Raw genomic sequence first — 14,615 nt, 5'->3', positions numbered from 1 at the left:
AACAGATACAACTGAGCACTCCTCTGCATGAATCTGAAATCGAACAAGTTGGGGAATGAATGAAGTGGGCTGGCGAGGCAAAGGCCCCCCTGCTGTCTCCATGCAAAGGGTAAATTGAAGCTCATTTTGGAGGAAAAGCCTGTTACTGTTGTGGCGTACTGGTGGTTGACTGTGGAAATGTGGGCTCTCTTAAAGAAGTCACGACGCAGAGCAAAGTGTGATCGGATCGGCTCGTTTGTACAATGAGTAATGACTCCAGTTGTTCAAAAGCATCAGGGATCATTTTTGTTGCGATTTGAAAATTTCCTAGACTAAATTGATGGCAATATCCCCAACTGAACTGGGCCATATTTGCCCATCTGTCTGCACTGTGATCTGTGATCAACAAGGCGACAGAATTAAACGAGGAAACGGCAGGAGTCTCTGGTCTCATATTTTCATCTCGTGGGCAGCCTTTCGATTGTATTGTGTTCTCATTATGGTAGAGAAATACATTTTTGTGTTTCTGACTCCATCGATTGTAGTTTGGACTAGCACAGAGTAGACAGACTGCTAACTTGACAGCATGTTTCGGGCATAATGACACTAAATAGAAACATATAAAAAAGTAGTATAAATCTGAAAGGAATTCATACAGGCTGCACATTATTGCCAGCGGCCCACATAAGCATTTTAAGCTCACTGATTGGACTTTTCTTACCACAATGCACTTTTTTTATGTAGACAAGCTTGTATCTCTGACCTTTGTATTAAAGAAAAATATATATTCTAAAGCAGTTTTGGATTAGTGATTCACTTGAGAGAGTTCCATGCCCATTCGGTGCTCCAAATGACCATCACCTAACATTGTCAGTGCATTAAATAAATAAAAAAATAACTTGTTTGCAACTATTTTGCTTGTTAAGGTGTTACATATAACAATTTTACCAGTATGTCAGGCAGTGGGCATGCTGCTCTTTGGTCGCCCAAAATTATTGAATGTAGCTTTTTTTTGTTTTTGTTTGTATAGGTTTATAGGTTATGCTTTCATTTAAAAGTGATTGAGCATATGTCAACTTCTCTGGAAGACTATTTACCGGGACTATTTAGACCAGGAATATAAATTGTAAACATTTTCTATTTTTTTGTAACTCATAAGATTTTAGCCTTTAGAAATACTTATCTGCTGTATGTGGCAATGATCAAAGCTTTCCTCTTCCAATGCATTTATCTCGCTCTGTTTGAATGAGTCAGTGAAGTACTTGTACTATAGCTCCTGGACTAAAAGTTCACATCATGAAAAAAAGATACAATTCTTACACAAAGTGCCAGCCATTGCTTCTTTCCCTCATACAGCCTTGTGCCAAGATACAGGTGGCCAATAATGTCCTATTAAGTATTTTTAATATACCAGAATGCATCTACAGTGAATAGCAGCTGCTATGCAAAGCGGAAATTGAATGCTCTGCTCATCAGTCAGTGTTTTGCCATATGGCATATCATATGGCATATCAAATAATTCCTTATATGGATTCAATATTCATGTGGTCTGAAACCCATGGTTGTATCTCATTTCCTCACATTCATATCAGGATTAGAATCCCTCACGAGGGAAACAAGGGATTTATAATGTGATATAAATATTATAGTCGAAGAATTGCGCTAAAATTATCTTCATTTTCCTTTTCCCATTCCCAGAGGATATTTATTCTTCCGCTCACAAACCCCTTTCTTCTGGATTAGGCTTTTTATTAAAGAACCCCACACAGAGATTTCACTTCCCTGCAGCATTGGCCTCATATAAGTTCCCAACCCCCTCAGCCCTCTATGATTGTGTTACTGATCGACTGACCCTCATTGTCTCGCCTCATCCATCTGTCACTTTACACCAACTGTCCTCTGACAAGCCTGACCAGGACAAATCGCTGAACAAAATATGGTGTCCCAGAACCACAAAGAGAGAAAAATGAGAATCAGTTAGATGCTCCCTGCTGTGTCACAGCAAGAAAAAGGAGAGTGCTGAAATAAGATCTCTTCTTGCAAATGAAGTGAAAAAGGATGCTTTGCTGGAGCTGCTTTGTGGCAAAGGTCAATCGAAACGTCTTCAATCAGTGACTGGACAAAAAAAGAAACGTTTTAGCATTCTTGCAGAAAAAATGAGTGCAGCAAAGAACTCTTTCAGCAATTTAGGAGAATCTAAATGAGCCTACCCCAGTTTTCTGTTTCTTTCACATTCTGAAGTACAATCGATTATGAACTACTTAATTTAAACAGGGAAAGGCATTTATGTTACACAAGGCACATTTTCTTTCTTGGGCTCCCCTCAAACTCATTTTGTATCTGAAATTTAGAAGAACACGTTAAATTTAGTTTTGCTTAAATATATTTAACTTAACCATGCACTAGTTGTAAAATGGATGCTGTGTAGAATAAATGAGCTTTTTATTTGTTGTTGCCCAGGTGACAGAGACCCGCACAGGTCCTCTTGGATGCAGTAACTATGACAACCTTGACTCTGTTAGCTCCGTGCTGGTTCAGAGCCCTGAAAATAAAGTCCAGCTGCAAGGTTTGTCTGATTTGTCCCACTATTATGATTGTCATGTTTTTAAAGATCAAATATTCTTCTAAAAGGTATATGGAGAAGGGATAAATATGGCATACAAATATACAGATTCATAGATTGTATTAAGTAAGTCATAAACTCAGCCAGCATAATATTGTCACTGCACTTTGACTGTCACTCCCCACGTTCAGTTTGATTACGATAGTAAACCCAGCTTCGTTTTACAGGCTTGCAGGTGATCCTTCCAGACTACTTGAGGGAAAGTTTTGTGCAGGCTGCTCTAAGCTACATAGCCTGTAATGGAGAGGGCGAATTTGGCTGCAAGGACAACGACTGCTGGTGCAACTGTGACCCCAAATTCCCAGAGTGCAACTGCCCTTATATGGACATCCAAGCCATGGAGGAGAGCCTGGAGAGGATCACAGAGACATGGGGGATCCTCTATAAAGAGTTTGAGGAATCAGGTAATGGAGCACTCTCACTGGATTTTTGCTTCCTTTCACATTGCATGCCTCATCCTAAATGTAAGGAAATCAAGCTTTCAGAATATAAATCATTCATATGAGAGGGAGTGGGGATGAATTCAAGTGTTTTATCTGCACCATTAAATCTGAGTGACGATCCTATATGTATGTTCCTCCCTATTCTATGATTTATAGGTGAACCATAATAGCTGGTTGTGAATCCTGGCTCATGTGCACACTATCTGCATAAAGCAAATTAACAAGGCGACAGGACCGGATTAAAAAAATCAACAGCTTTCGGCTCAGGTAGTTTACAATATGTCTGGAGCAGATTAATCAGCTATAAAACCCATTTATTGCGAGTCCGGCTTTTCATATCACCGGGGAAACAGAGTTTGAGTAGAAGCTCCTAGCATAATGTTTGGTTATTATTGCGGTGCTCGGTCACCCTGCCTTGGTGATTATTACTCAGGTGAAATCAAAATGGATGTCTTTTTTTTCCACTCCTCAGATTTGGCTGAAATATCCCTAAGTGCAATTACTTTCAAAGTTTATGTTTTAATAGCTGGGTGTGAAGTGAGGGCAGGAGCGTGCTCAGAATGCAGACCCCCACAAGTGTCATAAATGTGTCCTTCAGCGGGGGATTGTTCGCTGCTTTATCAGCAGAGGAGGATGCCAGAAAGTGGTCTAAGCATTGACAGTATATATAATAGTTAAAGTTGAACCAAATGATGACAAAAAGGACATACTAGAATCAGAAATACATTTCCCATCCAAACAAATACATTTTATTTCAGGCAGGCCCCTTTTTTTAGCTCAGTGTTGCAACTGTCCATAAAGTATAGTTAATGTAGTTACTGCATTCAGACTAAACATAATTAATTTATTTATAATATGATGATAAAGTGAAGACGATGAATGTGGCAGTAGTCATCATATTTTTCCAATTAAACTCAAACTTAAGACATATCTAGTATCTAGTATTACAGATTGTTGCAGTAGTAATACTCTATCTGGTGTATTTTGCATTTTTAAACAATACAAATTTTCAAAATAATTAGAATACATATTTTGTCTCTTGGTGATAAGACCTTTCTGCTTGAAAGTGGAGCCTCCTTCATTGTTTACCATCTTAGGTGTCATTCTGGATCCTGGTTTCCTTTTTGCTTTACTGAATATGATGAAAATGTTTGAGTTGGCTTTTCAAAGCACCACCTTCTATGTGCTTTGTCCCAATTCAACTCCAAAGTCCACATTTCTAGCCCAAATAAAGCAGGCTGACAAGGTCTCTCCAATTTCAAAGGCTCCTTCAAATGCAACTCAGGCTCCTACAAATGGGCCATTTTTTGCTTCAACCTGGAGGACACAACTGGCGCACCCTTTGCATTTTATTGTATCCCACAATCCAGTGTGCACTGGCCAATTGTTTAATGGAGCGTTGAGGTGATGCTTGTTAAGTCATAAATTCAGAAAATATCACATTGTATTTACGAGGTCTTTGGGTTCAGGTGGTCATCATTGACCAGAGTAAATATATTATATGAGCTGGACCCATGAAAAAGCCACTGCAGGACATTAATAATGGGAGCCAAGCATAAACATAAATGTGTTCTTGTAAGCAGCCTAGACATGTTGTAAACAAGACTGAAAAATCAAAGCCCACATAGAGTAGATATATTTACTGTTAACTGGCAAAATAAGGTACCATGTTATCCATCATGTGCTGAAGTAAAATGCCACAACTCATGCTGTAAATTCTGTTATCAGTCAATTGATATTGATAAATACCAGATTATACAGTATTGGTATAAATACAGGTGTGGTGACTAACATTTCTTATAGTACCTGTTGCATGCAGTTTAGAGGATAGTGAAAACTAACAGTCCTCTTGGAAATACACACAACAACACTGTATTGAGGTTTAAAGTCTAAAATAACCCCTTTTATGTGTCTTTTCTGTTACAGATGAATTTAAGGCGTTCTATGCGAGGCTGCCCCAGAACTATTTCCTGAATGTGTCAACAATCCAACACTTGTGGTCGATGGACAACCTGTTCCAGTGGCGATATGAGCAGCTGGAGAACAGCATGCGGGTGCTCTCCAAACGAGCCCAGAGAGTCATCTTCAAGCTATTCAGTCTCAGTAAAAGATGTCACCGACAGCCCCAAGTCCGCCTGCCAAGGGAACGGTGAGCATGACCGCTGAAACACACATTTTCATTTTCTCCAGGTGCATGTTATCTGTGTACATCTAATATATATGACTTTTTACAATTTGACAAGGCTTTAATATGTTTTAGTCAAGGGACACTATGAGTAAACCTACTGCAGTCAATATTTACATTAAAGCAGTGTACTTTTCTTTTTGTACATTCTTCCCTTTCTGTTTGATCTATACCCCCATAGCGGTTGCAAGGTTGTGGCAATGTTTTGTCCAAAGCTACTGTGCAACGAATCACAGCCTACAGTACTCTCTATAGACTAATCCAGGAACGTAGGTGGAAGTAAACAAGCTGCCACGCTGTGGTGGCATTTTACTTGTATACCATCGCAATACCCCTTTGGTGTATGTAAAGGATTAAATTTTTATCTCTTTTGTACAGCTTTCGCCAAGATATATTTTTTTGCAGTGAAATACCAATAAAACAAGTTAAACATCTGCAGTACGGTCCAACTTTTCTACCACATCTTTCATTTGCAGATCACCGTAAATTAACTTTTCTGCCCTACTTTGCTGTCATCAGCCGCTCCAACAGTATACTTTAATCCACAAGTCTGCTCCATTAAATCTTTATGGACCTTCATGAAATCTGCACGAAATCTTTATTTCATTTCACCGGACTTCATCTCCATGAAATCCCTCTGAAAGCAGATTATCTACATTGGATTCATGGCTGCAAAGAACATTCCACCTTTACAATTTTATATTTTTCTCAGCCTCGGATGTGTACGTATGTATGATATTTTGTATTTCATCGGTTTGCAAAATGAGATGAAATTCGAACATTTGTTGAGTCATAGCCCGAGTATATGTTAGTAAATAAGGTTACAACACAGCACTTTCACACCCATCCTATCAATGTTAAACAGGTGTTACAGTATTTTTTTCTAATCAGTTTTTGACTAGTGTTTCAACACAGCTGAGACGAAAACTATTTGTTGATGTTGAGAAAAATCACCATCAAGGTTAAACGAAACCAATGTTGACTGTTAGTCCTAACACTGTTAGGACACAGAAAATAAATCATGCTCTCTGGTGTCAGAGTTTTGTGTTTTGTGCAACCTATCACCCACTTCAACGTCCTCCATGACTATTTGCAATGTTATAACAACAACATGCCTTTGTTGCTAAGAGAGGACAATCATTATTCACATGCCAAAAAGAGGCCACTTGTCAGTAAAAAAAAACAGACATAGGTCACTTTAAGTGTTTTTCTGGTGAGGACAGTTTCTGAATTTCAGACTGAATAAAATTCATATTCACTAGGCTACCTTCCGCTGATTGTCGATGGTGATGAATCCAACCATCACTGTCAGTCACACAGCATCTACTGAGCTTCCACAGTAATGGCAGCGATGCTAGAGATGAATCAAGATTAATCTATACAGTTAATTCTGTTCAATGTCCAGTCTTCCTCTCTCACTTTCTTTACTCTCTCTCAGTGTACTGCCCTGTCTCGTTCTCTCCACCACATGCCAAAACACACATTAATCACTGATCTATGCAGCTGATATTCCCACCCACTTGCTAGGAAACGGATTTGGAGCGTCGTTACCCTCATCCAGGCAGTGTTTATCTATGTTATTACCACCGCGTCAACTGTGAAGCTTTCCCTTTCTTTTCTGTCTTCACAGAAATCTCGATACTCAGTGGAAAGAGATTGAGAATAGGATGTTTGTCAGTTTGCCTGGGAGAAAAACGGAAGCTCTCGAAAAAACCCTCACTCTCCCTTTAACATCCTGTTTGAGGCACTTGAGATAGATGAGAGATATGTGATTGATTTTGCTTCCTGGGGGCTACTTTTACTCTGCGTTGACAATTATGAGCGAATAAGCCAGTCGAAGCCGCAGTCAGCTTCACTTTTATTAGGCGGGTAATGATAAGACTACACAGTACACTTTGTGCTCAAACTTTTGCCATTAGGCATAATGATGCACATTGTCATTCAAGTGATGTTTTCAGTACTTCTGCTTTAATCAGCTTGGCAAATGCCTTTTCTTATGCACAGCCATCTCCACAAAAAAAAGGTGCCTGATTTTCTCATGAACGTCAAGGTCTTGTCTGGAGGAGTCCTCTCAGCTTTGTTTGACTACTAAGAGAGTGCAATTAAGATTTGACTCTAAAAATGTTGAATAGCTTTTTAATGAACTTGTCAAGGCATTCAGTAGATCAGACCAATTTCATCTGTACAGCTTCATACTGTTTCGATTATGTTAAATTGTACAGGAAAGGTGTTATACAGCTTGTTCATACACAGTTTACGACTTAATTACAATGAAGGGGAATCTTACTGCTAAAGCATACAATGGTATTTTAGGCATCAGTGAGCTTCCAACTGGTTTACTGTTTCAATTTGACAATACACAAAGTCAATCCCTCAAAAACATAATTCACAGTTTAGAGTGGAAGAACTTTACTGACCTCAACCCCATCCAACACCTTTGGGATGAACGGGAAAGCCAACCATGAGGCAGGTCTTTTCACCCAATCTGTATTGAACCTCACTAATTTGCTTGTGGCTGAATGGGAGCAAATACCTGCAGCCATGTTCCAAAATCTTGTAAAAAGCCTAAAGCCAGAAGAGTACAGGCTGCTCTTGCAGCAGAGAAATGAGAAATGTTCAGTGATCAATTGTTTTGTAATGGTTGTAATGGAGGTCCACTACTTTTGGCAATGTATAGAACATTACTTCAGTCAAAGATTTCTTTTAACGTACCTACAGGCCCCTTTATCTTCTTTAATTACAGTTTTCCCTATATTCTTTATCAAAAATATTACCTATGGAAACAAAGCTTGTTTTTTTTTTGCAAAAACACAAATTTTTATAACGTAGTGTTGCCTGCTCCTTTAAAGGTGGCAGAGAAGTTAGAAGACACTGTGATTTACAGCAGTGGTTTGGAGTAGGAGTTGCAGGGAGCAGGAAGGCTGTACACAATCACACCAGGGAACTAACAGTACAACTGCAGTCTTGTCTTGGCGAGTGCTTTGCTCTGCTGAAGCTGTCGGAGGTGAAATACCTTGCCCACAGGTAGCGGGTGATGGAAAGGAAGAGCCCCTTCGGTTCATTTCCCATCACTGCTTTTTCCATTAGGGGGTTTTGATATTCAAATCACTGATTTTCTGAACTCAGACTTGCATCCCACTGACAAGCACACAATAAGATTGGGATACAGAGGAAGGATGCCCTAAATGTAATCCAGCAAACATTTTCAGATTAGCATAAAGTTTACCACAATACACCCTCATCAAAGAAAAAGGTTGTTTTTTTTTTTCTGAAAGGAAAGCCAACGGTATATACTGTGCACTTCTTCTCTTCAGTGAGCAAAGAGGATAAGAGGCATAAAGGGATCACAGTCAAGAAAGTGCTACAGACGGGAATCAAACTCTGGCCCACATGGGGGAATTATATGTATGTCTGAGAGTCAGTTACCCTACGGCGGCAGCAGACTTCTAATATTTATGTCACAAACTGATCAAAGACAACTTTCTTTCTCTCTCTCTCTGTCTCTCGCTTCCTCTTCCTTTTCAAACACCGATGTTTGCGCTCATATTCCTTGCATGTGTAACCTACACTCATCGGGCACTTCAGGACAACAAAAACATGAAAACTGGTATACTCCGCAGGAATCTCAGGCCAGCCTGACTCAATAACATGAAAGTATTTCTGCAAACACTTCCATACAATCTTGACATCATTATCCTGCTAGAAATATCCAACAGAAAAAAAAGTAGACAGTGGATTCACTTAGTAAGCAACTGTGACATTAGAATACAACTCTAAACCTTGTAATGTCTATAAATCATAGATGGATTTTTGTGATGCCGAAACTGTGTGGCAACAGCAATGTTTCTTACACAGGTCACAATCAGCATTGCATTTAAGCCAAATTTGAGCTTGAATGTGGAAATCCTCTGGAACTTTTAGTCATTTTATGTAGCCTTCAGTGGATAGAGTTTGCTCAGTTGTCATGGAGATGGTTCAGCTGTTATCACGTGACCAAATAAATTTGGTTAAATAGTGTTTTGCATAAACTGTGTTTTAGTCCAAAGTATGCATTGAAATGTAGTGATTGAAACACTGTTGGTTATTTAACTTAGACATCTAAATAAAACAACTTTCATAGAAGTTGTTTGACCTGCATATTACCTAAACCACACTTAATGAATCCTGTCAGGCTTGTCTGCATGCTTTACATTATGCTGATTATGCTTTATATTTTTAACGAGCAAGCTGTCTGCACACCCAGACAGGTGTCCTGGACCTAATAAAGCAGCTACCTATTAAACCAGCTCATCCTATAAGCCCTGTTCAATAACCACTCCCTCTCTGCCTCTCTCTCTCCTCCTTCTGTTTTTCTTCTTTCCCTGGCACAGGCCTCAGTCCTACTGGCTGAGTCATTTCCAGTCTCTCCTGTATTGCTCAGAGAACAACCAGCTTGGCGCATTCTCTGAGGAGCTCCACAGCTGCAGCTGTCGATACGAACACAGCCCCTGTCAGCTGCCACCGCCTTGCTCTGTTGGGGAAGGCTCGGCTTGCGCAGCATGTGCACCAGACAACCATACCCGCTGTGGGAGCTGCAACCCGGGCTTTGCCCTGACGCAGGGGGCCTGCAGGCCCATGGTGGCAGACTCTACGGAGAACTACCTGGGATTTGAGACAGACCTCCAGGATTTGGAGCTGGGCTACCTACTGCAGAGAGCTGACCGCAGGCTAGAGGTATTTTTTTCTTTTAGCCTTTGTTTAATCATGTCAGGCTGACCGTGAGCTGAGCTGTCTTTCACAGCAGTAGCCTGGGGAGGATATACTCACTCATGGGAGCCACTCAGCATTACAAAGTATTGCTCTTCTGGCTACTGAGGAACTTCACAGTTTACCCATGTTTTCCCTTGTTTTTTTTTGTACCACGTTTTGGATGTTCTCTACATCTGAAGCAGTTTGTGGTACATAGATTAGAATGGACACTAATGTTATGCAAGGTCAATTCAGGTTTTGCAGTGATTTTATCTGTAGGTGATATATGGTGAGCCAATCATGGTTATTGTCAATAGGTTTACTTTCTTACATTATCCTAAATATTACGCAGGTAAGTACTTACTAAAGGCAAGCAGGCATTATTTGACAAAACCTGGCCCAGCAGTGTTGCAAACAAAAAAAAACATAAGTAACCTTTTTTTGTCTCAACATAGTGCAAGTCTTAATAAATAAAAACAGATGAGCTTGAATGGTCTTTCTTGACCTTATAATATAATAATATATAATATATGTGGCCTTCCTTAGTGGATGGAGTTGCTCTAAACAACTACATACAGAAGGCCATGGGATGTGGCTGAAAGCTTTGAAAACAAGTGCGTTGGACTATATGTTGTTGTCAAGCTACATAATAATATTTGGGGTGATATGTTCAACTGTATGGAGCAACCTAATACCTATTATTATCCAATTAAAGTAGTCTTCCCATTCCTCCATGCCTTACTGTTTTTTGTGAACATTGGATCCAAAAACCTAACGGTGCTGCCATTTTGGCCCTTGTGTGTATTAAAGCAACAGGATGTTCAGATTGCACCATAATAATTTCATTAATTTCCATTTAATTTGCTCATTGGACCCACAATGAGCAAATTAAATGCATTTAAGGATTATAAGCATCTTTGTGCTGCACAGAAAATATTATTTTTTAATTGTTTTTTCTCATACACAAAATGTATGAATATTCCACAGTCAGTGATTAAAACTTTAGCAATATATTGTGTTCTTGCTCTTGTGTTGTTGATACAAATACAAATGTTTCACTACATGTATGTACTTACTGTGTTCATGAGTGTGGTACATTTATACTGTTTTTATGTCTGTCTTTCAAATAGGTCCACGCAATCTTCATCAGCAATGACATGAGACTCAACAGCTGGTTTGACCCATCATGGAGAAAGAGGATGCTGCTGACCCTGAAGAGCAACAAGTACAAGTCTAATATGGTCCACATGCTGCTGGGAATATCCCTCCAGATCTGCCTTACAAAGAACAGTACCCTGGAGCCTGTCCTCACTCTCTACATCAACCCTTTTGGAGGGAGCCACTCGGAGAGCTGGTACATCCCTGTCAATGAGAACAATTTTCCAGACTGGCAGGCCACCAAACTGGACCTACCCTTTGAGTGCTATAACTGGACTCTGACACTGGGCAACAAGTGGAAGACCTTTTTTGAAACCATTCATATCTACCTTCGAAGCAGGATAAAGACTCAAGATGGAGTGAATGACAGCATTTATTATGAGCCTTTAGAGGTGACAGATCCTGCTCGGAACCTGGGCTATATGAAGATCAACAGCATCCAGGTCTTTGGCTACAGCATGCACTTTGACCCAGAGGCAATCCGTGACTTGATTCTGCAGCTGGATTACCCATACACCCAAGGTTCCCAAGACACAGCCATGCTTCAGCTCTTGGAAATACGAGATCGGGTGAACCGGTTGTCACCTCCGGGTCAACAGAGGTTAGACCTGTTTGCTTGTCTTCTGCGGCACCGGCTCAAACTGACTGCCAGCGAGGTGGTTCGCATTCATGCCTCCTTACAGGCCTTCAGTTCACGTCTGCCCAATTCAATGGATTACGAGACCACCAAGCTGTGCAGTTAACAGCTGCTTGATGGGAGATCTGGACTGTACATGGCCTCAAGGAGAACTCCTGGCCATAAGAATTGTGCTCATTGTGGGGCAAATGGTTACAGTCTCTATGGATTACCAAACTGTATGGTAAATCAGGAGAGAAATCAGAAAGAATGTACTTGTCTGGTTTTTTCGGTTTCTGTTTTGTGGCAACTACCTTCAGTGCTATATCATAAAGAATGAGGTGGATCAGCAAGAAAATGCACAACTGTTTCACAAGAAGAGATTAAAAATTCTACAGTAGAAATTCAGATATCGCTATATAAAAGTTGAACCATCCTGTTTCAATATGACTCTGCTCATTTATACTGTAAGTACCAATGCCAAATGAATGGACATTTTATGGTAAATGGTACAGTCTGTTTGTTTGTAATTTTTATATGTTCCTTTTGCTTCAGTGACAGTGCACTTTCCATGAAGACCAGAATACAGTGGTGTCAGTCAAGATTTTGTAGATAAATTGATATTAAAACATCATGTTATAACAGATTCCAGCTGTTGGAATATTTTTCATGATACTTTTAACTAGCTTTCTTCTTATTTTAGAAAACACCAAGTTTTTACAAATGAGAGTCAGAGTAAATGAATCGTATCTAACTGATCCACCCACACCAACGTAATTATGTTTAGATTAATTATTTTCTGCAATTACTTCCACATGTCTCAACATCTTCACTTAACAGAAATTCACAAATTTTGTTCCAACTACAAACATCCCTAAACATTTGATTACAAAAGCCCTCTTTTACTCCATTCACAGTAGCAGGGCAAACAATATGTGTCATTCTTTTAAACATAAATCTATAAACTGCCGCTCATTTTGGAAGCGTTACATACTTAAATTTGACCATGATGCATAGTAGATACAACAATACTAAAATGGAGGCTATTGTTTCTGTCATTTCAAATCCTTATGAGCAAACTGGTTGTATTGTGAGGGAGCATATTTGTTCCCCATATCTTTGTATAATAGTCAAAATAAGTTGTGCATTATTCAGTTTAACTTATTTACCGTTTTACTCACAATGCCATCAAACCATTAAATTATTTGGCCAAATTGAATACAGTGGTGCACACAACAAAATGCAGCATGGCAGTAAGTAAAGGGTAGAGTACAGCTACAGTTCGTGATTTGAGTCCAGGTCCCACAGTTGTTGAGTGCAGGTTCCAGGCCATATTCAAACTTATTGGGCCTGTGACAGGTTTGAGAATGTCAGTGTTAAAGTGTATTTTGTGTAAATTAAATAGTTCTGGCTGCCGCTTTCAGTCTCTATCTTGCAAATATCCCTCTCTCTGCGATGTATTTGGCAAGTGACATCAACTCAACTCAAAAGATACATTTTATCCAATGAAGCTGACTACTGTATACCAGCTGTATAGAGGCATGTGCCTCATTCACTCTATGTAACCTGCAGCCTGTTTCCAACACTTTCAACACTCTTTTTTGACTTACATAAACACATATGCTTGTGTATTGGGCTGTGAGGTCTGTCAAATATTTCTTGAGTTCACAGCAGTACTGAGGCTGAACAGATCCAGTATAGACACTGAGAGAGGACAGCAGCTGCTGATATTGTGGGGCTGACGTGCTGCTTCCACTGCATGGCCGGTTTAGACAAGGTGACGGGACCAAATACCAATTAAGCTCAGGCAGCACACAGCCCTTTCTGTCCAAGACAAGTGCATAGCAGCTTGACAAACTGTTGTTAAATTGTGCCTGCGAGACAGTTTGTGTGTGGTTGAATCAGTGTGACGAAGTACGCTGTGAAGGAGAAGAAGCAAATAAGAGCTTTACTTTGTAGTGTGTTTTTTTTTCTATAATGTAAGCGTGACCACAATCTTTCCTTAACCTTTATCCAGTTGTTTTACTGAACTTGACAACACGCTGAACAAATTACCATAACTACCAGATCTACTGGAATATCAGTTTATTTGCCATGTTCACAATGCCTCTGTGACTTTAAGTGCAATAATAAACTTAAGTACTCTTTACTTACCATGCACTAATACTTTAGGGATAACAAATGGCAGAGGTGCATTAAGACAGGTTGACATCATCTTTAGCTTGAAACCCCCCACCGTCCAGTGCACAGAGGAGTCGTCACCCACTCTGGTATACCACTATTCTTCTTCTGGAAGAAGAAGAATAGTGGTATACCCTTCTCTATACCCTTTTGTCCTTATGAGACAAAAGGGTATAGGTTTAAACATAAACTTCAAACGGTCAGGCAAAGCTGTGTAGGTCCTTTTTTGGGCATCATAATGTTTAAGTTTAAAAATGATTTTTTTAATGTTAAAGCGATACAAACTTTTTTTTTTACAAAATTTTAGTTCAGTCACTGCTCAAATTCTGCTTCTGTACAGTAGGTAAAATATTTTCTCTGCATTATTATTAGGTATAAGATGCCACCTCTAATCTGTTCTTATGTACGTGCCTTAGTGACACTGCAGACCAAAGGGAAGTCAAGCACCTGTGAAGGTTAACAGTCATCACCTCAATTTGTCTGCTCCTCCTATCAACTCCAACTCATGTGAAAAAGCTACGTTGGACGAGGGCTGTACATGGATGAGTAGTGTTTGATGAGATGTGTGAGTGGTGGCATGTATTACCAAATGTCAGCACGTCTTTTCCTGGATATGGCTGTGTCAATTATGAAGAGGAAATGAGTGCTTCACTGCAGCATGACAAGAACAGGCCTAAAGAATGAGATAGAGCACCTGTGGTT

General features: G+C 39.7%; 1 protein-coding gene across 1 annotated transcript in view; it reads left to right on the top strand.

Moving 5' to 3' along the window:
* The window catches only part of LOC118322392 (BMP/retinoic acid-inducible neural-specific protein 3-like), a 31,391-nt gene extending 17,455 nt beyond the window's left edge, over nt 1–13,936 (top strand). The window contains exons 4-8 of the mRNA XM_035654057.1: nt 2,440–2,545; nt 2,770–3,006; nt 4,972–5,194; nt 9,601–9,943; nt 11,089–13,936. Of these exons, the coding sequence (XP_035509950.1) occupies nt 2,440–2,545; nt 2,770–3,006; nt 4,972–5,194; nt 9,601–9,943; nt 11,089–11,859 (1,680 nt within the window). The 3' untranslated portion in view covers nt 11,860–13,936. The remainder of the gene's footprint in view (nt 1–2,439; nt 2,546–2,769; nt 3,007–4,971; nt 5,195–9,600; nt 9,944–11,088) is intronic.
* The last annotated feature ends 679 nt before the right edge of the window (nt 13,937–14,615 follow it).

Source organism: Morone saxatilis, unplaced genomic scaffold (genome assembly GCF_004916995.1).
Source record: "Morone saxatilis isolate NCDOM2014 unplaced genomic scaffold, NCSU_SB_2.0 Contig12, whole genome shotgun sequence".
Classification (NCBI taxonomy): domain Eukaryota; kingdom Metazoa; phylum Chordata; class Actinopteri; family Moronidae; genus Morone; species Morone saxatilis.
Note: the sequence above shows the minus strand (reverse complement) of the source record. Positions and strands in the feature narration are given on the sequence as shown.